This window comes from Lithobates pipiens, unplaced genomic scaffold, assembly GCF_037356315.1.
Source record: "Lithobates pipiens isolate NorthernLeopardFrog02 unplaced genomic scaffold, aLitPip1_a1.2 Scaffold_19, whole genome shotgun sequence".
Lineage (NCBI taxonomy): Eukaryota > Metazoa > Chordata > Amphibia > Anura > Ranidae > Lithobates > Lithobates pipiens.
Window position 1 is genome coordinate 189,369,403 of NW_027507764.1, and position 25,318 is coordinate 189,394,720.

Here is a 25,318-nt window from a genome sequence, read left to right on the forward strand (position 1 = left end):
GTTGTACTAAAGTCCTTCCAGCCTGCAGATACATGGGTCGATTCCTGCTGAACCCGCCGAAATTCGATCCATCTATGGCAGACTTAAGTAGAGTGGGCAAGAATAAGAATTTTGAAAATGTTGTTATGGATGTCTGTGCCTTCCCATCTCCCTGCCAACTGCTCTCACTAGTTCCTCCACTGGCATCAAAGGGACAGGAAATAAGGAAATCTTCCCCCAATTTGAGATACAGATAAAATAACACTAAATGTGTTGGTGTGGGAATCCCTCCCGCAGTGCTATTGTGTTCTGCTGGCGGGTGGTCGTGGGGAGCCTTCCCGGCTGGAAGAACACAATCATTAGGGCTATAGCCACTGGCAGTAATCCTGTGCCAAATATCTGAAAGGCTAGTTGTACTGAAGTCAATCAATGGATCAACTTCAGTACAACCAGCCTGTCCATACATGGATCGAATCTCGGCACGTCCCTGCTGAACTGGCCAAAATTCAATCCATCTATCACCGAAGTAGGGTGGGCAAGGATAAGAATTTTGAAAATGTTGTCATGGATGTCTGTGCCTTACTGTCTCACTGACAACAGCTCTTGCTATTTCCTCCAGTGGTATCAAAGGGACAAGAAGTAAGGGAATATCTCCCCAATTTGAGTTACAGATAAAAATAAAAAGTCACAGAATCTCTTTAAAGGACTGTAATATAATGCTGACATCATGTGTGATTTAGATATTTCTTGACAATCACCAAATGATCACCAATATGATAATGGACTAACTACAGTATATCTATGAATGTTTCATTATCCTCTCTCTGGCTATATGCATGTATCAAGAGCTTCTTTCTCTGGTCTCATAATGTTATATAGCAACAGCATTTGACAACTGTCACTTAGAATAAAATGAATGTAATTATACAGCATGCAGCTGTGCCAGATTGCTATGAATATAATTAGTAAGCTGCACCATTAGCTAATGTTTAAGAATCACACAGGCCTTATTTATGGGAATACATTTAAAGCCTATTATGCATGAAATGACCCTTCTTCTCATAGGACAAAATATCAGATATTTGCCATTTTGTAAAAAAAAAAAATATATAAAACTAACCTTTACCGTTTATTTTCTTCTGACTTGGGTGACATTTTGTGAGTTGTTTTACTGGGTGACAGATGCCTGGTCTTTTCTGTATATTTTACTGCATAGTTCTCACTTCTTGATAAATTATTAGACTGCTATTAAAGCGTATTTAAACCCAAAAACTAAATCTGAACATATTGCAGTTTACCAATCAGATGTGGTGGCTGCATTAGTATTCGTTTTTCAGGCCTTTTCCCCTTTATCTTTGCCAAGTAATCCGGCAAATAGGGATAAAATTTGAGTTCTGACCAAAGTAGAATTCAGTCTTAAGTTTGCCTCTTCAGTATTCTGCGGCCGTGCAAACTAAATGGGGTGTATGCCTGCCCACCCGCTGAACTAGGGAAGTGATACGTTTAGCAGTCGTATTACTACCGCTACTTAATGTGCCAGCAGCCACTGACTTCCTAGAAACCAGTGATGCATCCTCACAAGGCCCATTCAGCTGAAGGTATACAAAGCTGGGGGAATGGTGTCTGACAACATTGACCAAACATGGAAAAGGCCATATGTGGAAGAGATCTGTGTCTTTTTCAGGGTTGCCAAGGTACCTTCCTCATGTTGAAGGCAAGTGGCCTGGTATGGTTGATAAGGGGAAGGGCAAGCTTGTCTCCCCCATTCCTGGCCAGCCAAGCTGCATGCTGAGATCAAGGTTTGACATGGATTTTGGAGAGACCTCCACAGCAATCCGTTTTGAGGGGATCTCATACGGTTTCTTTTTTTTTTTCTTGTGCATTGGGTTCTTCCTTAAAATCCATTATTATTGTTATTATTATACGCGATTTATATAGCGCCAACAGTTTACCCAGCGCTTTACAATGTATAGGGGGACAACACAATTAGTACAGTTCAATTCAATACAGTTCAATACAAAAGGTACAGGAGGGCCCTGCTCGTGGAGTTTGTATTCTAAAGGGAGGGGGTGGTGGTACAAAAGGTAACAGCTGCATATCCATAATAGAGCTTCATCATTACTAAGCATTCTGATAAGAATTCTTTGGGGGGGGCCCCACAATTTGTTCGTCATTCTTGTTGTATGATGTACCATAGCTCCCAACTGTCCCTGATTTCGAGGGACTGTCCCTGATTTGGAGCAATGTCCCTCTGTCCCTCATTCCTCCTCAATTGTCCCTCATTTTGGTCTGATCTATATAGTTGGATATAAAATTCACTTTTTATCTATTAAAAAGTGTTTTCTAGCGCTAAACCTTTCATCTGATTTCTAAATTGCTGCCTCTGTAAATTCCAAAAGCCAATATAAAGGAATAGTAGTGGTAAAAAAAGCACTTGTGGGTTTTTAACCAATCTTGTTTTTTTGTACAATTCTCCTTTAAGCCCTTGTACACACAGCTGGACATTCTGACAACCAAATCCGTTGGATTTTGTCCGACGGATTTTGTCCAAAACTGTTGCATACACACGGTCGGACAAAGTTGTCGGAAAATCCGATTGTACATAACGTGATGACGTTATTTCATTAGGATGGGACTACGTTCAGGCTAGTAGCCAATAGCTTTGGTCTAGGAATTTGATCTGAGCATGCGTGGCACTTTGTCCGTCGGAGTAGTCTACACATGATCGAAGTATGTCAGATCGGAGCATTTTGTCTTAAAATTTTACGGACAAGTTGGAAAACTTGGTCCGTCGGATACTCCGACGGAAACAGTCCATTGGAGACCACACACAGTCGGATTATCCGACAAAACGGTCCAATAGGACACATTCCGTCGGAATCTCCGACCGTGTGTAAAAGGGCTTAGGGGGCATGGCAAGGGGTGTATCCTATGTCTGCATACTTTTAGTGATAGGTGTCCCTCATTCCCATCTCAAAAAGTTGGGAGGTATGATGTACTACAATAAAAGTGACAAAAATGGCAGTAATTAACTTTCCCCTGCAGGTTTTTTTTTTTTTTTTTTAAATGGGAAAGAGCCCCCCCTCCCCCTCCAAAAGTCATTTAACATACCTTTACCCTTAAGGGCCTAATAAGTATTCTGGAGTGGTCCTCATTAAAAAATAAAAATAAAAAAAATAAAACCACTGGCAAGGAAATGCCATTTACTGGCAATTTGAAGTGAATGTAAAGGCTGAAGGTGTTTTACCTTCAGTGTGCAGCTCCCCCTAATACTTACCTAAGCCCGATCTTCATCCAGCGATGTGCACGAGACCCAAGACTTTCCTGGGTCTCTCCCTCCTGATTGGTTAAGATGCAGCAGTAGGAGCCATGGGAGCAGGGGCGGGGCTGAGTCACCCTATCTGTGTCTTATGGGTGCAGAGGGCCAGTTCGGGAGTGAGCATGCACAAGTGCCCCCACAGCAAGTGGCTTGCTGTGGGGGCACTCAGCAAGGGGAAGGGGCCCAGAGCACCAGCGGGGGACCAGAGAAGAGGAGGATACAGGCTGCTTTGTGCAAAACCACTGCACAGAGCAGGTAAGTATAACATGTTTGTTATTTTTTTTTAAATACAAAATTTTCAAAATGCAATACCTCAGTGAGCAAATCTTACTGCACTTTGGCTACTAGATGGAGCTCATGGTTCAGGAATTGAAAGAAGTGAGATTTTGTTCAGCTTGCACAAATGCTTCTGACATTCGTGCAACAAATGTTTTATAAATAGACCCATATCTGTCCTTTCATAGCTGCACGTCTTTCTTCAGTCTATCTATAGGGGCATCTTTGGTTCTCATACAGGCTGCTCTTTAACCAGCAGAAGAAACCAAAGCATAGAGCAGATGACCAGGCACCTGGCACTGCCAGAAATGTGCCCAAGGAAGCCCTTTTCCTGTGTTAGGCTGCATTGCTTTATGGTCAGATTCTAGTCAATCTAATTATAATATTTATATTTTCTGTTTCTAAGTTCTAATAATGCAGTTTTTCTATCACTAGACCTTCCTTTTGTGAATTGCTGCAATCTTTGATCAGCAGAGAAGGATTTTTGATGTATTTAGGATGTATGGCGTGAGCCTTTCACATGGCAGAGAGTTTCTTGGCAATGATGTGTCATGTAAGCCCACCATTTAAGACACACTTGCGGCAGGCAATAGATCCCGGGGATAGTATTTCTGTGGAGTCAGCAGGGGTCCGATATCAAGCCTATTGAAAAGCTATTCCTTCTGTCTTTATTTTCATGCTCAACCAGTACCAGATCGCTTGCTGAGTTGAGATCACAGCACAACTGTTCTTTGCAATGACAACAACATATTGTTTGATTTCTAAATGTTTTCTCCATTAGTAATTCTACTAAGGCATAAAGGAATTACAGGTTTTACAGTCTGAAAGGAATGAAAGGAAAATCGGCATCTTCGTTTTTTGTAACTTTTTTTTTTAGTTTTGGATAGAGTGGAAAGGGATTAGAATACCTATTAGGTTTTTATTGCTGTCTGTTCCACCGCTAAGGAGATTCTGGGTGGACGTGTGTTTAAATGCAGCGGGCTGCTAGGCCATGAGCCTTGGGCCTATCCTGGAGACATCTGGCTGCTAGGCTGTCTGAGTGCCTATCCAGAAGCAAGAGAGCAGCATAGGGTTGGGACTGCAACTTGCAGTCCAACCAGAAGTAACGGTTCCTCTGGTCGGGGAACCAGTCGTGGTCGGAGGTAGAGGGAAAGCTGTCGCCAATAAGGGACCATCCACCTGGAGACCACTGTGAGTAAGCTAAGGCCAGTCCCAGAGCAGATTTCTCGCCAGCCAGGGACGGTGATGAAGTGGGAAAACTTCAGCAAGTGCCAAGTCAGGAACCCAGTGGGACAGCAGAGGTGGCGCTTGTGGAGTGCCAAGCCAGGGACCTAATGCGTTAGCAAGGGTGAAGCTTGAAGAGTATTTGGAGCTCAGGGGATCCAGTGGCGGTGCACCAGTAAGTCTAGTGAAAGACTGAGAGCTCAGTGGAAGTGAAGTTCTACAATAGGAGATTGTAGAAGAAGTGAAAGAGTTCATTGCAAACTTTGTTAGAAACTGTTACAAGACTGTTGCCATAGGAGACAGCATTCCTACCCATGGAGATGTGGTGTCTGGCTAAATACCTTTCCCTGCATGGCTGTCTATCTATAGAAGTCTCGAAGTCTGCCAATTAAGATTGCATCTACTTAAGGGTGTGCTGGCCCCAGCCCTCTCTCCCCCAGTTCTGTTTAAGATACAATAAATCTCTTTGCATTCAAGAAGTGTCTGGCGCTCATCAATCAATACTTTGCACTACACCCACCATGCCTTGTAATCCAAACAGAAGGATGTCAGCTGTCCCTAACCCTGGAGGTCACCAGTAGGCCTCGGGTGCCAGGGACTTGGCTACAGAAGCTTTTTGCAATTGGATAGGAAACTGAATGTGACATAAAGTTCAGAAATTAAACCCTTGAGGGCAGCAACTTAGATGCAGCAATTCTCAAAAAATGTTAGAAGAATTAAGGTGGTGGTATGATCGTTGATGAATTAAAATATGAATGTTTGATTTAGAGATAGAGAAAAGGTTCCATTGGCCTTTGGGGCATGGGTATCAGAGGGATTACTATCTAAAATAAGAAAGTTCTATACAAATTTGACTCCTTTAGAGGTTTCAGTATAAGCACTTCTAATTGCAGCTTGCAACATTTTTCAGGATGCTGGATAATATCTGTAAGACAAGCAGCCACTCTCACATAAAACCTCTTCTGTTTTCCATTGCAGGAAGATAGAACATTGGTATTAGTGGGCACATACCAGAGATTGGAGGATAAAACATTCAGAGATAGATGGCTTTTCAAATTTGCTATATATATATATATATATATATATATATATATATATATATATATATATATATATATATATATATATATATATAGTGATATACAACATCTACATTAAAATTCTATCATGCATTAGTTCAGATATCCAGAGCACTCCATGGGCACTAAATCATTCTTGTTAGATTTAATTTATAGGATTTGCACAGGTTCTGGGACTGGCATATCGCTCACAGGTGAGATGGTGAAGAGCAGACATCTGCTAATTAGCTCACCTAGTCACAGGCAGGCAGCCCCTGCATAAATCATGTGTCCTTGATTACATGGACATGATGCATACGCATCCCAAATATGTCCCAAAATGACCTCAAGGTACAAGGCTTGCAAACATAATGGTTAACATAAATGCATTTGTAGAAATCTCCTAGAAAATAAAAGATAATACAGAGAACACCACTGCTTCTTCAAATTATATACAGCATCTCACAAAAGTGAGTACACCCCTCACATTTTTGTAAATATGCTATTATATCTTTTCATATGACAACACTGAAGAAATGACACTTTGCTACAATGTAAAGTAGTGAGTGTACAGCTTGTATAACAGTGTAAATTTGCTGTCCCCTCAAAATAACTCAACACACAGCCATTAATGTCTAAACCCCTGGCAACAAAAGTGAGTAAACCCCTAAGTGAAAATGTCCAAATTGGGCCCAAAGTGTCAACATTTTGTGTGGCTGCCATTATTTTACCGCACTGTGTTAACACTCTTGGACATGGAGTTCACCAGAGCTTCACAAGTTGCCACTGGAGTCCTCTTCCACTCCTCCATGATGACATCACAGAGCTGGTGGATGTTAGAGACCTTACGCTCCTCCCCACAGATGCTACATAAGGTTTAGGTCTGGAGACATGCTTGGCCAGTCCATCACCTTTACCCTTAGCTTCTTTAGCAAGGCAGTGGTTGTCTTGGAGGTGTGTTTGGGGTCGTTATCATGTTGGAATACATATTCTTCATATTCTAATAATGTCAATGTTATCTTTTTCCATTATTATGAAGTGAAACACCGTACCATTATGGAAACACTGGGGATAATTGATTAAATAGTTCTACTAAGTATACCATTTAATTATATATTTTACATCATTTTCTTATAACTATTGAATATAAAGCAGGTGATTAGTTTAGTTCCTTAGACTTCATGTCCTTGATGAAGCCTATGAGATGAAATGTGTAGGGTGGGACCTGTTTGTTGTGATCATGCTGATTATGCATTTCAGCTTGGTGCTCAAGGAGACTCATGGTGGTTCGTGCAGTGAAACTCCAGGGCTCATTGCTAAGGATCATACATAAGTGAGTATAATTTGTGCTTTCTATGCGTCATAAAGAGATTTTTTAGTGGGATAAGTTTTTTTTTATGTTTTTATCTTAATTTAATTACAGTATGAAGTGCTATTATCTTGATTAAGGGTACTGCACTTTATATGGAAAGTTAAGAGATGACTTAGTAACATCAGAAGCTCATGTTTCTTAGGAGAGAGGGGAGGAGAACTTAACTTACCTAAAATTTGTAGGTCACGTACGCTTGTTGAGTGTTTGTTCAGAAAGTGGAAGGTTGGCACTACACAATGTTTTGATGTGTATATTTTGGAGGTGACACTTAGAAAGAATCTGGATCTTATAACTTAATTTGGAGATTTACAAAGTCTGGAAAAATGAATATGAACGTTTATTGTGAAGGGTTTTGTAAACACTAAGGCTGGGTTCACACTGCTCTGACATGAAAGTCATGCGACTTAGCCAGGCGACTTTGGCAAGACGTTGACGTAAATTAGAAGTAACTTCAAAGCAACTTCAGGGACTGCCTGCGTAATTTTCCTGTATTGTCAGATCCAAATCACATCAAGTAAGACAAGGATCTGACTTGGATGCGACTTTCATTCAATTCTATGGGCTGAAATCGGTCTGAGCAAAGTATCGCAGGAACCTTTACCAATGTCGGACCGACACAAGTTGCCCCAGTTAAGATGGGGAAATAATGATTTTTACATGTCATGTGACATGTGCTTTCAAAGTTGGAGTGCATGTCACACCAGTGTGAGCCAGGCCTCACAGGATATTTGAAAGTATTGTATGGCCTTTTTATGTCCCATTTATTAGATTCAGTATTATGCTACCTTATCACATGAAAATTTAATTTAGTTTACAATTTTGAGGTAAGCAGCTCACAGTTGAATATTGGGGTTTTATACAGTAATGGAAGCATGACATGATAAGAGGGAAGATGGAAGCTAATGGGTGATATTGCTGAGTATATAAATTACAGTAAAACCTTGGTTTGAGAGCGTTTTGTAAGATAAGCTAAATTTTTAAATACATTTTGACTTTATATAGAAACAATGTCTTGATATACAAGCAGCGTCATGTCACAACCTAGGCGTAGCAATATGGTTAAATTTATTGAAGGTACAACATTTAGCAACTCACATGGTTGATAATTAAACAGGCACATCTACTGTAAGTATGCCAGCATCTTGGGTAAAGCTGTCCACATAAACCATCCTCCTCACCGCCATCTATGTCACCCCTTCCAGTCTCCGGTCCATGAGCGGTTCAAGCCTTGCTGTCAGATCGCCCTACTACAGGATAGTCTTCCAGGTCACAATTTCAGACTGACAGCGGTGAGAGTCGGCAACATGGAGGATGGTCTATGTGGACAGCTTTACTCGGGATGCCTGCATACTTAGATGCGCATCTTTTAATCATCAACCATGTGAGTTGCTAAATGTTGTACCTTCATTAAATGTAACCATATTGCTACACTTAGAAGAGCCCCTCTTCTTTTTTAATACTCTGTAGCTCCTGCTGGATTTTGCTTCTAATCCCCTTGTGGAGGCTTCCATTTGAGGATGGACATTTTACGGTTACACAACCTATCACATTGCTATCATCTTTTTATGTGGACTATAAACTGAAGGACTTTTAAATAAATGGTTGAGAAACGAATCATTTGAGTTTCCATTATTTCTTATGGGGAAATTTGCTTTGATATACAAGTGCTTTGGATTACAACCATGTTACTGGAATGAATTATGCTCGCAATCCAAGGTTTTACTGTACTGCCTTACGTCTGAAGACTGTTGGTATAGTATGAGGTATGGACGCAATGATGCAATTGCTTGGCAAAATAAAATTATTATTATTTTATTATTAATAATACCCTTCTTTTTCATGGAAATAAAGTAATATTGGAAGATCTGTAAAGTTGCTCTTAAGCCCAATACATACTATCAAATTTTCTGCTGATTTTTGTCTTCAGATTTTCCAAAACCATGTAGTGCAAGGGCCTGCCGCCTACCTGATTGCATGCAAATTTAAACTCCTAAGGTTTGATCTTATATTATATGGTTTTGGTAAATCTGAAGGAAAAAATCAGCAGGAAATCTGATAGTGTATATGGGGCTTAAGCCTGTTTTTCCTTTCTGAATGAAGCAAATTGAACTCTAATTCCATCTATTTGCTTGTCTTAAATGAAATATGCACAGTAAGGCCATTCAGTAGTCAGACTGGTCTCAAGCCTCTTTATTATGGACTGCTTCCAAAGTATCCCCGTAAATGTGTGTGTGTGGGGGGGGCGGGAGGGTCAAATGATATGAAACATTTAGCTGTAGAGAAAATTTTTAATCAAGCATTTATTTTATTAGCTATATGTAAAAGTATACATAAAAATTTAGTAGGAGGTCATTCTGTAACAGTTCTCACTGCTAGCTCAATCACTGTTCAAGAATATGAAAATGAAATCACAACGAGTTAATTTACTATGCCTAATTAACAAAGAAAATGGCTATGTTGGCAGCATGCCAAAAAGGAAACATTTGCTTGCTCCTGCCAAGGCACTATAAAAGGGAAGTTATTTTTTTCTTTATGGAGAAATTAGCTCTTATAAATGACATGCCAAGTGAAAATGTAATATATTTAACTGTTAAATCAGTTTACAGCTTGAAAGTAAGACATGCAGTGTAGGTCAATATCCTATTTACACACTGACAGTAAATTTAGTAGTTAATTCTTGGAAACCAGAACTTGCACCAAGACAGCCACTGTTCCTGCATGCATCAGGAGTAACAGTCTCTCTTTTGTATCCAGATCCCTCCGTCCCTTTTTTCACCAACCGTTTTTCTTTTAGGTTTAATGCATAGATATCCCAAATAAAACTGCCATTAAATTGACCATTGTGTTCATGTTTGTGTGAGATACTACTGCCTACATGGAATTACTTTGTCATCTGTTTTCAGAGGCTGGTATAAAGAAAAAATAGTAATGACACACATCTGTTCATTTACATGTTTCTGAATTACTAACTTATTCTAGGAATATGATGGCAATTGACCTTTGTGGGATTTACGAAAATACATCAAAGTGAAATAGGGTATTTCAAGGGATTGACATTTGGGGTTAGTTCTATAAAATGTTATGATTTTTTTAGGTTGTATTTATTTATTTTTTAATTTTAAGTATATAGTCCTTGTTATACAAATAAAAATGTTATTACATGAAAAATGATTCTTAGAGCACCATGAGTTATCTAACAAAAAACCATAAAGTTAGCTACCGGCTTTTTGGATTTTTAATCATAATAAAGAAAGCCAATATATACACTATAAATATACGTTCCCCTTAAACATTTTGGTCCCGAAAAATCTGACTTTTATGCCTTTGAAAGCAGGGAGTTTTGCAAACAGGAATGATATGGTACAGGAAGTAGGAGTCACTGTTGCTTTATTGTTTCTGTACAAAAGTGAACTAATTTCTTTTTTGTTGGCTCTCAATGCTTCTGTCTATTTACTCCATAAGAGTTTGGTAACACTACAACTTGCAATGCCAGTCTTAGGGAAAGACAAAGCCCCAAAATATACCCTTGGTAATTAATTTACTCAGATTTTTAAAAATAAAGAATTAATTTATTACTATACAAATTAGTAAATTATGATTTTTTTTTCTTTACATATCAAAATAAGCTACTATATTATTAATAGTATGTACTAACAGCCCTTCTTATTCTCTAAGCCTTGATTTTACACTTGTACTTGCACTACCAAACCCAAGCAGTCCAACATGTTGACATTGCATTATTCTAATAATAAATAATAATAAAAAAAATCAGATTATAGTTACCTGGGTTTATGTGCCAAGGATTATTAACGGATTCCATTTGTGGGATAGTAAGAGGGGACGCACCACAGTTCGATTCCACTAGTTCTCCCACGACTTGCACCTGGGAATTATTTCTCGATCTTAAGGCCAACTTCAACGGTGCAATAAGGTTGAACTGAACTCTAGAAAGGCATCCACTGAAGCCCGGGGTATTGTATGATTGGATCTCCTGGTCTATTGTGCCGGTCTCTGGAGACAAAGAACAAAATTGTTATGTCAGCAAACAATTGCATTTAGAGGATGTACAAAAAAGCCAGCTCACAAGTTGTCAGTCTTGTCTGGCATAAGGAGCGCATTCAGCTACATTATCTGCACTGCAGTGCTAATCAATATCTGCTCTTCAAGAACCGAGTTCAGATAAAGGTATAATTGGCAGCCAGCTAAATAACACCAACCATACATCACAGCCTTCAGCACCTGTTGTATACAACTTCTGCGTCCGGTAAAGACGGTAAACTGCTCACTTGGCAAGTGCACATCTTATTCTGTGAAAATCTTATTCAGCATGGAGTTCCAGTATACAGACTCGCGTGTCTGTGTTCTCAATCAAACCAGATGCAATTTCATGGATTATTCTGGTGCCACCACTTACTCAGTAAATTACTTGGTCAGGTGCAGATATAAGCTTTTATCTGATGATTTAGCAGAGAGATAGATTAGGAACTACAGTTCTCAGGCCTATTCGCTGTAGCAAAGAAATAATAGGGGGGCTGCTTGTACCAATAAATGAGATGTTTCTTTTATTTGTTTCATCCTGCATAAGAAAAATTACATACCGCATAAGGTTTCTATACCAACAATCCTTGATTTCTGTGATTTTTTTTTCCAAATAAAAAAAACAAATGTACAAAGGCATTTAAGCTTCATTTTAGGGCATTTTTATGACAATAACAGTTGTTGCTAGTGCAGATGAGCAATTTAGAACATTCACTCTGTAAAGCAGTGCTCTCTAAAATGTGGCCCGCAGGCTGGATGTAACCCTTTGCTAGCTCCTAACAGAGCCTATTCCTCTTACTGACACCAGTGATGGGGTATTATTCACTGGCATCAATGATGAAGTACCGTTTCTCCAACTGGCACCAACAATGGGGAACTATTCCTCCCACTGACACCAACAATGGGGAACTATTCCTTTCCTCTGACACCAACAATTGGGAACTATTCCTCCCACTGACATCCCCAGCGGGGCACTGCTCCTTTCACTAGCACCAATGATGGGGTATTATTCCTATTGTTAACACCAACAATGGGGTACTATTACTCCCACTGACACCAACAATGGGTAACTAATTCTCCCACTGACATCAACATGGCACAATTCCTCCCACCTATACCAATAATGGGGCACAATTCCTTTACCTGGCATCAATGACTGGACTTTATTCCTCCTTCCACTAACTACCGCAGGTATATAATTTTTGACTTCCACTGCTCAAAAGCCCAAGAGCATTGTTTATGCCCACTGGCCACTGACACCAGGGCATTTTCTACTGCTCGGAGGTAGCACCCACCTAGCATGGGATGCTAGGTAAATTTAGTTCCTTGCTCCTTCTGTAATCAGGGGAACAGTGACTGTTTGGCCTGGTCTGTTCAGGGCTTCATAGGCTGGAAGTTTGATTGCTTCATGTGTCTACCCAGGCTTGTCATACTGATGTCAGCCTGGGTTCACACAGGATTGATGGGGGAAATTGCATGGGATTTGGACAGATATTGCACCACATTTCTGTTCAAATTGCATGTGATTCTTTGCAGTATGATTTGAGCCCATTCATTTTGTATGAGCTCTAATCCCACCGCAAAGGTATCGGTATTCGGTATTGATCAGTACTTGACAGAAAGTATTGTTCCCCGGTAAAAAACAGATATCGGTGAAATCCTAATGTAAACCTATCTTTTTAGAATTGGTGTCTTAAGATTGTGCCATATTTTAAAGGGTGCCTGGATTAAAAACATTTCCTTAGAGTGTCCTATTGAAGCTGGTGTAAATGGACTGGTGCTTGTGGTGGTGGGCAGCCTCTCTACAAGGATGAACCAGTAAATACCAGTGGCCCCTTTGGGGATAGTGCTACACTAGCCACAGTCCAGGCCCCTCTAAGGAGGACAGTGAACAGGCCCAGTGTTTAGATTGTGGACCCCTGCCATAAAGCATTGAAGGAGTTTAGAAATGTTTTATTTTTTTGTTGTACCCTGTCTGATTTACACTGAATTTGAAAAGTTGTTGAAGATGCTTACTGAATATTTTTGTACTCTGCAACATGTTATAAGGCCTGGTGAAATTGAATTACTTGAACAGTTCATCAATTTGTGAGAAAAGCAGTGGTAGCCCAAAGGGACAAGGCCTTTCAAATGTGATTTAGTTTACACAGCATCTAAGTGATTTTCGAGCACATTACATGCCAGTGGTTGAATTCTTCTTTTTTCCCATATGTATACAAGAAGAATGTTGTACTGTGTTAGTCATTGATAACAGCAGACAAACTGGAGGTTAAGTGATAACATTTCTTTTTTAAGTCAACAGTCAGTAAATTCTATCCAAAAGAGAGTTGTGGATTGCATGGGGGTGGGAGTAGAGAACACTGGACTTGGACTGGAGCTAAAAATTGATAATTTTTAGCTCCAGGGATTTGCCCTAGGGTGGGTCAGGAAGAAAATAAAGCAACTTAGAGCTAAAAAATGTGAGGACCGTTTTTTAACCCCCCTCCCAATCTTGCTGAAACATAGCATAAAAAAAAAGACATTTAAAAAAGATCTACAGGGGGAACAAGTTAGATAGCATTTTCTTGTGGCCTTTAGAGTGCTGACTCTTCCCTGTCAGTAGAAGGATGCAACTACCAAGAAGTCATAGGAAAGTATAATATCTATATTTTCCCCAGTACAAGTTTTTTTAACTTTTAATTGGGAGCGGTATTTTAAAAGCAAGGATTTCTGTAATACAAATACAAGAATATACTGTATTTTTTACTTATAAAATAAAAGAGTAATACAAGCCATATGAACATTAAGTCCGAAAGAGACCTTGTCACTAACTTAAACATTGCTGATAAAAACACAGAAAAATCAAATAATTAAAATGTTTATTTGCAAAGTTTTCCCTTTCCATAAATTATTTTACATTAAAACTTGCTATAAAATTTGACTAGCCAGTTTCTTGGCACAGCCCCCTCTCTCTTTGCATATTATAGTCGTCTCTTCTGATAGTGCCTAATTACTCTTGGTTCTAGCCAAGGTCCTCTGCCAGTCTTTAAGCTTTTATGTAGCTGCTGTGGGAGGAAAAATGGGGAGTACCATAGAGTGTCACTTGAGTAACAGCTCAGAGTTTGCCGAGGCTGCTGACATCACTTGCAAGATGGTGGCGCCCAGTAATAATCTTTGGTCTTTTGGAAATCCGCACAAGGGAGGCTTTTACAGGTAAATACCATGTCTTATCTATGTTAAATACACATACTGTATAATCTTATAGGACTATTTATGTTAAAAAGAATGGTAAGGCGACAGGATCTCTTTGGGTATATTTTCCTCCTTTGATGACAATACTCTGGTAATGGATACCAACACAATGAAATAACTGTATTGTAAAAAAAAAAAAAAGAAAATGTTACTGTTAATATAAAGTTATTCTTATCCAGGCTCAGAATGAAATAAATGTATTGTAAAAAATTTTTAAAAAGATAACTCTTAATATAAAGTTATTCTTATCCAGGCTCGGAATCTGGGGACATAAACAGAAAAGTTGTCCATGTACATCAGAGACATTTGGTAAATGCTTAAAATGGAGACAACAGCTCTTTTTGTTCTCAGAAAATATATCTTCTTGTATTAGGGTAGATTTAGACATTCATTTAAATCTCCTTTTCCACTAAAGTCCAATCTGCCTTTGGATTGCGCTCTATAGTCTACTGACCGGTGGTGAGAAAGTGATGCAATACCTCCTCAACTCCTGTTTTAATCCCATTTTTTCCCACCAATGTCACATCCATCTGAAATGCACACCATTGTGGAGTGTTTGTGGCACTCCCTCATTTATTTGATACATATCAGGTAAACTTTGTCACGGATGCTAATTGAAGCATCGTGACTGCAGCATGTAAATACCTCCATCTGCTGCCTATTTCTGCTTAAGGGGGGGATGTTGAGGGGTGGCAAACCCAGTTCTGGGCATCAGTCCTCAGGAAGGATGTACTGGAAAGTGAGTACAAAGAAGGGCAACAAAGCTGGAGATGTCCAGAATATTAGTCATGAGGAAAGTTTGCGAGCACTGAATTTATTCTCTCTGGAGAAAAGACGCTTGAGGGTATATGATTTCAATATACAAATACCATACTGGTGACCCCACAATAGGGATAAAACTTTTTTGCAGAAAATGTAACTTGCTGTCCCATAGCCAAAACAGGAAGTGAGAGGAAATCCCTGAAAATTAAAGGAATCCCTCGGAACCCCCCAGGTCCCCAGAAGGAATCACCCCATTGGAAGATTTCCCCTCTATTACTTTTCTGGGGCAATCCAAAATGTGGGATTTTAATTTACTTTCACTTTTGATGATAATGGACAAATAGAGAGGGAGAATCTCCCTAATGGGGTCACAGGCAGCAGTAAAAATTGACAGGTTTTTTAATCCCTCTCCACTCAATCCAAAACAAAAAAAAAGTTTTGCCTTTAGTTATACTTTAAAGTAAGGAGGAAGGATAGGGGCTGATAAGTGTGTTATAGTAGTTCCCATACACAGTGCAGAGATGTAGATCTCTTCTATTAGAAATTACATCTTTTTTAATTGTATTGTAACTGCACTTGTAAGGTCCTTTTTTTGCCTGCTTGCAAAGGCTACACTGCAACTCTTGTGTTATAGGTTGGCTTCTATTGATGAATGCTCATTATTGGTTGAGTTTGTTTTCCTTCCCCTCATACTTTATTCTATGCTTACACAGTTACATAATTATTATTATTATTATTATTATACAGGATTTATATAGCACTTTACAACTTGAGGGTAGACAGTACAGTGCTCATTAGCAGAGTGTCATTGGCACCCCCAAACACCGGAAAACATGTTGCATTTTTCAGTGTGGGAAAATGCATGGTGGCATGGCACCATGCAGTTCCATGCGGCTACCCTGTATGTGTGCCAAACGAATGAGCTGCTGTGCCCGCACTAACGCACCCCCACAAAACGCAGAGGTGCGAACCTAGGCTTAATGCCCAGCCAGTGCTATAAAGTTACTCTATATGCCTGACAGGCTTGCAGAGTCTTAAAAAATTAATTTTGTATTAGAGTTAGAGAGTAACATTATTATTATTTTTATTATTATACAGGATTTACATAGCACCGATAGTTTGCGCAGCGCTTTACCACAGTAGGGCAGACAGTACAGCTACAATACAATTCAAAACAGGAGAAATCAGAGGGCATTGCTCGTTAGAGCTTACAATCTAGAAGGGAAAGTCAAGTAATACAAAAGGTCAGGGCTGTCTTTAAGGCGGGACAAATGGAGCAGCTGTCCAGGGCCCTGTCAGTGTTGTGGGGCCTGACATCCTAACAATCGCTCCCTGGCACATGCAGCTGTAGCTGAAGGGAAAGGGAAGCAATGATCGGAGGTTTTCATGCCTGACAGTGATGCTGGCATAGTGGAGAGACACACTGACAAGCAGTGGCAGAGAACGGAGGAGTGAAGGAGAATTGCATAGAGGAGACAATGACATTCCTAAGGCAGCAAAGATAAGGAAAGCCAGTGGTGCAAAAGTTACAATGTGAAATAGAACATGTGCTTGGCTGAGCTGATGTTTGCTTGCTATTAACATTACTAGGAATGCCTGTACATACACTGGTCAGTATGGACGAGCAAACAGCTGGTGTGTTTTGGGATTGGCAATCTGAATTTGCTAGTTTGCTTTGCTGAGTTGAACTTTCACTGCTTTAGCAGCTAAAGAAACTTATCTCTGCCTCTCTGCTTGCTATGCTCTTTGACAGTACTGTTTTGAATGTAATCCTGGTCAGCTCCATGATTAACCCCATCTTTTCTGCCACATGTTAAATTATGCTGCAATGCAAGACAACACTTCTACTCTAGCAATCACTCAGCGTGCAATAATTGTGTGCAGTAACCTCTAGCAATCAATCAATCAGTTAACAGTAATGATGTTCAGTAATCTCCAGCAACCAATCAGTAAGTGGTAATTTTGAGTAGTAACCTCTAGCAACCAGTGAGCAGTATCATGTGCAGTAACCTCTAGCAACCAATCAGTGAGCAGGAGCAGTAAGGATTTGCTGTAACCTCTAGCAACCAATGGGTGAATGTTAATGATGTGCAGTAACCTCTAGCAACCAATCAGTGAGTGGCAATGATGTGCAGTAACCTCTGGCAACCAATGGGTTGGCAGTAATGATGTGCATTAACCTCTGGGAACCAATCAGCGTGTGATAATGATGTGCAGTAACCTCAAGAAACCAATGGGTGAGCAGTAAAGATGTTCAGTAATGATGTTCAGTAATCTCCAGCAACCAATCAGTGAGTGGTAATTTTGAGTAGTAACCTCTAGCAACCAGTGAGCAGTATCATGTGCAGTAACCTCTAGCAACCAATCAGTGAGCAGGAGCAGTAAGGATTTGCTGTAACCTCTAGCAACCAATGGGTGAATGTTAATGATGTGCAGTAACCTCTAGCAACCAATCAGTGAGTGGCAATGATGTGCAGTAACCTCTGGCAACCAATGGGTTGGCAGTAATGATGTGCATTAACCTCTGGGAACCAATCAGCGTGTGATAATGATGTGCAGTAACCTCAAGAAACCAATGGGTGAGCAGTAAAGATGTTCAGTAAACTGTAGCAACCAATCAGTGTCTGAAAATGATGTTCAGTAGCCTCTAGCAACCAATCAGTGAGCCATAAGGATGTTCATAACCTCTAGCAACCAAATGGGTGAGTGTTAATGATGTACAGTAACCGCCAGCATTTGATGAGTGAGTGGTAAGGATGTGCAGTAACCTTTAGCAACCATCCAGTGAGCAGAAATGTTGTGCTTTAACCTTTAGAAACTAATCAGTGAGCAGTTATGTGTGCTTTAACCTCTGCAACCAATTGCAACTGCTTCCTGATCTGCTGCAGTTAAATGATTTTGAGTCAAGCTGACATTTATTGTATGCCTCAGTGGAGAGCAAAATTGCATTCCGGGGGCTGGGGGTTGGCGTTGGACTGGGGGGGGTTACAAGAAAATGTTTGCCCAGGGTCCAATCAATATTAAAGATGGCCCTGCAAAAGGTAATAACTGTGGGGGATGAGTTGATGGAGAACATAAACATACAGGTTTTAGGTGTGGGCAGGAGAGGAGGGTTTTGAGGGATCGTCTAAAGGCTAACAAAGTAGGAGATAATCAGACAGATTGGGGTAAGGAGTTCCATAGGATGGGAGAGGCTATGGAAAAGTCCTAGAGGCGAGCATGGGAGGAGGTGACAAGGGAGCTAGAGAGCAGGAGGTCTTGGGAGGAACGAAGAGAATGATTAGGTTGGTATTCTGAGACTAGGCTAGTGATAATGAGATAAACCATGAGAAGACATAACAAACAAACCTTAAAATGTTAAGGCAAAATATTAAAGCACTGCCAGCCCCTCTAATATAGGCAGACATACTACACTGTGTAAGGCTTTTCTAAAAACTAGGCATGCAAATACTTTGATCTTCAGGTCGGTTACGTGACTCTTAGCTGTTTTACAGCTCCGATAAATGACTACTGCAGGAGGGACCCTCTAACATCAGTTGGGGAGGTCACATGGCCACTAAGCCCCTCCCACAGAAGCCCTGTCTCAGAGATGTAAAGCGGCTGCAAGTCATGTGACCGGCCTGAAGATAGCTCTTAAAATGTATTTACAATCCTTGTTTAAATAAAAGACGTACACAGTGTGGTATGCCTGTCTATAATAGAGGGGCTGCCAGTGACAATTGTAAGTTTTTGATTATAATAATAGTGGCGGGGGGCGGAGACAGAGATACAGAACACAAAGCTGACAGGCAGGGAGGAGGGGGGGGGGGAGAGGAGAGCAGAGCAGGGCTGTGGATGACAGAGGGACGTACGCTGCAGCCCTGATTATCGTGGTCAGTGCAGACAAGGGGACACAGGAAGTGGCAGGATTAGAAAGGTTTTTTACAGTTTAGAGAGAGGCAGATTACACAGTACAGGCACTGTGCGGTTTAATCTGTTTTATAGGAGAAGTCCAGCCTGGGCTCGTTTGCCTGGACTTCTCCTATGGGTCACAGGAGTGCAATCCATTTTCAGTGGAGAGAGTGGTCTGAAGTCTGCTCTCCGCTGACATCACTGGAATCAGTCCAGGCAGCGCATCATCCCGACTTAGGATGTCTGGATCTGCCAGCTGCCTGGACTGATGGCTGTCTCAGCCTCTCAGCGAGCCGCTGAGATGGCCGCTCCCCGCCCCTCCACAGCTCAGCGCTCCAATGAGTGTAGAGGAGCAGAGCAGGAGAGATGCGGACTGACAGGCAGCAGATATCCATTCTGGGAGGTGAGAGAACTGAGACATTGGTGGTGTTTGTGGCTTCTCAGTGAAGAGGCGGCAGGGGACAGATTCAGCATCCATCTAGGTAAGTATGAATCTAAAAAAACAAACAAACCTGTACTTCTCTTTTAAGGGACCAGGATCTGTACTTTTTTTTTTTTCAAGCTTAACAAACACTTAAAGAACTCCTTAAAATGGAGGGCCACCCAAAAAAAAAGCATTAATAAAATAAAAAAATAATTTTTTTTTCACTTACCTGAAATGCTGTTGCTAGGCAGTCTTCCTAATCTGCCTCTTCCTATTCCGCGGTGCTTCCTCCTCTTCGGTGAGTGGCCCCGTTGCCTTCTGGGACATGTGTGTGTCCCAAAAAACAATGGGGCCATTCACAAAGCGCTGCGTGACTCGCTCATGTGCAGTAGGAAACGGGCAGTGAAGCCGCAAGGCTTCACTGCCTGTTTCCCTTTGTTAGGATGGAGGCGCCAGACGGATCGGCCTTGGGAGGCTGAAATCACAGGATCGTTGGACACGTAAGCGTCCTTATTAAAAGTCAGCAGCTACAGTGTTTGTAGTTGCTAACTTTTAAAAAAAATGTATTGGCCTGAACGCCCCTTTAAGAACTATATTAGTGATATTATTATTATTGTTATTATTATAAAGGATTTATATAGCGCCGACAGTTTACGCAGCACTTTACAACATTAGGGCAGGCATTACAATACAATACAATTCAAGACAGGGGAAATCAGAGGGCCCTGCTCGTTAGAGCTTACAATCTAGGAGGGAGTGTCAAGTTATACAAAAGGGTAATAGCTCTGGGGAATGAGCTCATGGAGAAAATAGTGCAGTTGTTAGATGAAGGCAGGATAGGCTTCCCTGAAGAGGAAAGTTTTCAGGGATCGCCTAAAAGTGGATAAATTTGGAGACATTCTGACATATTGGGGTAGTGAATTCCAGTGGATGGGTGAGGCTTGGGAGAAGTCCTGGAGGCGGATATGGGAGGAGGTGATGAGGGAGCTAGAGAGCAGGAGGTCTTGGGAATAACTATTGACTTTGTACTGGTATGTTCAGATTGTAAATTTGCATTACATTTGGTACGTAGTAATTGAAGCAAATGAGTTACCTTGCTCCCAATTCCACATGTCTTGTATACTCTCAATGGGACAACAGTATGGAAACTTCACACCCTACAAATGAACTTTTAGGTATATGGTTGCTGTGCAAAGTCATTCACATCAGAGCAAAAGGAAATACTAAGCACTGCTGGACAACATAGAAATTCAATAGTGTAATTACTACTAACTGTACACCGTTGTACATTAGTTCTGTGGATAAAACAACACCAGTAATATCAAAATAATGTGCTTTGAGAAGAAATGCATAAAATTTGGAAACCCCTCCCGATGTTTTCCAGTGAATTCTTGATTGAACGTTGGATGAATGTTTTGTAAATGACTTTCTTTACAAATATCCCTGCATGCTTCCTAGTCTCTGTGGACACTTACATTCCATTGTGCTGGGAGAGCTGTGGTTTTCTACATACTAATATGAAAAAATAGGCAAAAATATTAAAAGAATAACTAGCTGGCATAAGCTCGAAATTTCTTAAAATGTGTGCTCGTGTATAAGGAGGGCCCTCATTATTGGACATTCTACTCCAATATACATTGAGTAATGCACACATTTGATGTGTGTTAATGCAGTTGTGTTGCTTTGTTCACATATAGTTGTTGTATGATAAGTCTCTTTTAGTTAATGACCTTCTAAATGCCTATAAATGTCTACAATGTAGTGATACATTTCTCTGCATTATTATGCTGATGTCATGGCAACTAATGCAGCAAAGATAGTCAAGGTGATTTTGCCTGCTTAAATGCAGACCTCTTGCATGTAATTGTGGCGAGTGATCTCGACAGACTGAAACAGATCAAAGGCATTTGAAAGTGAAAGGCTGAAGCCGAGGTCGATAACTGGGTCTGGCTCCTATGAAGCATGATGCCTCCTGACATTTGTTGAAATCGGTGGTGTACCGCAGACAGGACCATAAAACCAGCCCACAACACCTCTTCCCTAGTTGAATTTAAATAAATAAGAATAATTTATCAATGTCATTTTATTTAGTACATTACAGCAAAACCAGAGAGTAAGGAGACGTGAAGCACTTTCATTTAGGTAGCAAACTTAGTAATAAATATTGAGTGCTAGACACAGCTGAGCAGACACACTTGTGTATGGTTAATGATGTCATTTAATAGCTTTGTCAAGAAATTACTTCTAAAACTGATGAAGTTTAATGTCAGCTTTTTTTATGTGGCATGGGACCTAATTATAAATAATAATCAGGTGTTCCTGATAAGATATATCTAAATTAAAACCTTTACTGCAAAGGCATTGTACACTTTCAAATGTTTTTGCTGTTTTAATTTGGTATTAGTGTAGTTCTAGTCCTTGTGTTGTGTTTTTGCCTTACCTTGTAACAATGGGCTCACATATTGTGGCTGCAGTTTGTAGTGTCATGGTTTATTAGTCTCCATTTGTCCATGTATTAATTCAGCAAGCTTGTCCCTAGGGAATGGCAAATCCTTGTTCCAAGTCACACAGTGCCCCACACATGGACTACATAGGACTGCATGACAGGTAAGTGGTGTTTTATTTTGCTTCATTAAGCCACCAGGGAATATAAGGTGTAGCTTCCAACCACCAATGCTGGGGATGGGGCAATTATTGTTCCAGCCAGCCATGTCAGCCACTACAAACCAGTGCTGCAATGCTTGGGGGATATAGTTTTAGCTAGCCAATAACCACTAACGCTGGGGAGTTATTGTTCAAGCCAGCCACTAACCACCTATGGTGGGGTGAGTTGGTGAGTTATAGCTCTGGCCAGGGGGAGGTTGTTCCATCCAGGCACTAATCACCAACACTGAGAGGTTATTTTTCTAGCCAGCCAATAATGTGGTAGTAAAGTCAGAAAAAAAGAAAATTAGCTGACCCTTACATGTTAATGCCAAAATATGCTAGTCAAACTAAGCCCTCCAGAAGCATGCTGTCACCGCTGCCAGAGTTTCCATCTTCAACCAGTCTTTCTTTCAGGTTTCAGCACTCTGGCTGTTTGAATGGGTGTGCCTCGATGACATCACTTCTGTGCATGTGCATGGGAGTCAGGATCGTGGCACAGTGCTCTAAATTGATGGCACGGTGTACCCTCAATGTAGAGCCAATGACAACACTAGCTGCTTAAATTGTGAATATCTCCTAAACGGTGCTCCTATAGGTAAGACTTATTGTAAGCTTACATGTAGGTACACATTTAAAATAAGAGTTTACTACTGTTTTAACCAACAGTGCTGGGGTGAATGGTGTTAGGCCTCTTTCACACTGGTGTTAGGCCTCTTTCACACTAGAGCGGTGCGCTAGCAGGACGGTGAAAAAAGTCCTGCTAGCAGCATCTTTGGAGCGGTGAAGTTGCTGTGTATTCACCGCTCCTAAACTGCTCCTACCTATTGAAATCAATGGGGCAGCGAGGCTATACCGCTAGCAAAGTGCCGCTGCGGCGGCGCTTTGCGAGCAGTTTTAACCCTTTTTAAAGGGCTTTTAACCACTAAAACGATGGTAAAGTGGTGCTAAAAATAACGCTGCTTTACCGCCAATGCCCACACCGCCCCAATGTGAAAGGGGCCTTATTGTTCCAGACAGCCACTAAGGACAAGTGCTGGGAGGGGTATTTTAAGAGTTAGCTACTAACCACCAATGCGGGGGGGGGATTTTATCAGTTAGCCACTGACTAGCACCCAATGCTGGGGGAGGAAGGGTTTATTTTTACAGCCAGTCATTGACCACCAATATTTCTGACCAATGGCTTTATTGTCTCAACAGTTGCTGGTTGCAGAAGTAGTCACTGGCTATTTCATGAGGTTAATCTTTAAAGCGGAACTGAAGGCAAAACATTTCTTTTTTCATTTTGAAAAGTATAAGAGAGTTATAACCTCTGTAAGTTTTTTTGCCATCTGTGGACATTTCCCTTCTTCACGTTCTGTCTCAAAGCTAAAATTAGAGGTGAACTTAAATCCCTTCAAAGTGAGGGAACTCATGGTTGTCAATAGGGTCACCAGAACTAATGTCCCCATTGGAAGAGTTCCCTTTATCCCTGTTCTGGGGACAGCCCAAAAAAATTCACGTTTACCAATTACAGCTTATTTCCTTTTAACTATACATTTCTTTATCTATTCTAATACCCCAAAATACCCCCTCCCCCCACGCCTGTCATTATTATTTGAGTCCTTCATTCAGGAGTTATCTACATACATCCTCAAACTATTTCTTGTTCTATATTTGCTACTTCTCCTGGGGCATTCATTCTCTGGAGCCACGGTCTCCACAGTTAGAGTTACTTTTTCTATTCATACTAATTTATTCATCATATTTACCCAATTTTGCGATGTAGGGGGATTCTGTTATTGCCAATTCTGCGCAATTAATTTTCTTGCTTGATATAGACCCCTTGCTATCATTGTTGATACACTTGTTGGGCCGATATCTTTTTCAATATAACCCAATACACACACTCTGGGATCTAATTCGAGAGTAACTCTAAATGTGATATTGATGATCTCCACTATCTCTGTCCAAAATCTGTGCAGTTTTGGGCATCTCCAGATCATATGTATAAGATCCCCTGTCTCCACACATTTAGGACATCTATCATCTGGGCGACTCCCAAACCTGAACAGCTTTCTAGGTGTGTAATAGGCTCTATGTATTAAGAACAAGTGGGACACCTTTTGTGAGGGGGAGACCGATACCACTGGTCCAAGTTCTAAAACCCTGGCCCATTGCTCTACTGTGAGTTCACCCACATCCTCTTCCCTTCTAGTTTTATTCTTATTAAGCCTTTCCTGGGTGTTAAATTTATTCATTAATTTGCGCATATACTATTGATATTAAACCTTTACTACCCTCGGCCTTAACTACTTTTTGGAGAAGGGGGACATCACTCCTTTCAAAGGTATCGTTATTAAACTGCCTACTCAAAGCATGTCTAATCTGTGGGTAGGTATAAAATGACTTGTTTGATACCCCATATTCCTGCCTCAATTTTATAAATGGTTTTAAAGTATTACCCATATACAACTGATCCACCCGGTTTAATCCATGGCTCTCCCAATCTTTATTTTTCTCTAACCTAGAAAGTTCTTACAAATATTTATTATTCCATATAGGTGAGTACTCATTAATTCCCTTATACCCCATCAATCTCTTAACGGTCTGCATATTTTACTCATCAGTTTTAATGTTGGGCACCCAATATCTAGAGAGCCTGCCTCTAAAGCTTCCTCTATCAGTTTATGTGGGGAGCTCTGCAAAATCAGTTTGTCACTGGACTTCCTTTCTCCTATTTTACCGCATCCTCCCAGGTGCTGTAGCTGGGCAGCCAGATAGTAAATGTACAGTGGCGGGACAGCCAGACCCCCCTCACTTATTGGGCGTTGCAGTATTTGAAGACTAATCCTTGCCTGACCTTTCTTTCAGATTAGTGCTCTAAAAAGTGTCTGAATCTTTCTAAACCATTTTTCTTCTATTACCATTGGCTTAGGGAACTTGTATGCATCGACTATGCAAATGCATTCTGCAGTTACTCTTTTATGTTTAGATTTGTTACATTCATTTACATAAGTATTTAAGGAAAAAGCAAAAAGCAGCTTTCAAAAGAAAAGTAATTCAGACAGGAGCTTCTAAGAATGCTAGTAGAAGAGCAAGACATGAAATGCGTTTTAAAT

The 25,318-nt window shown here is 40.6% G+C and overlaps 1 protein-coding gene across 1 annotated transcript in view; it reads right to left on the reverse strand.

Annotated features, from left to right (window-relative positions):
- The window catches only part of CNTNAP2 (contactin associated protein 2), a 2,388,168-nt gene that overhangs the window by 27,621 nt on the left and 2,335,229 nt on the right, over positions 1 to 25,318 (reverse strand). Inside the window, exon 22 of the mRNA XM_077491601.1 lies at positions 11,012 to 11,239. Within this exon, the coding sequence (XP_077347727.1) occupies positions 11,012 to 11,239 (228 nt within the window). The remainder of the gene's footprint in view (positions 1 to 11,011; positions 11,240 to 25,318) is intronic.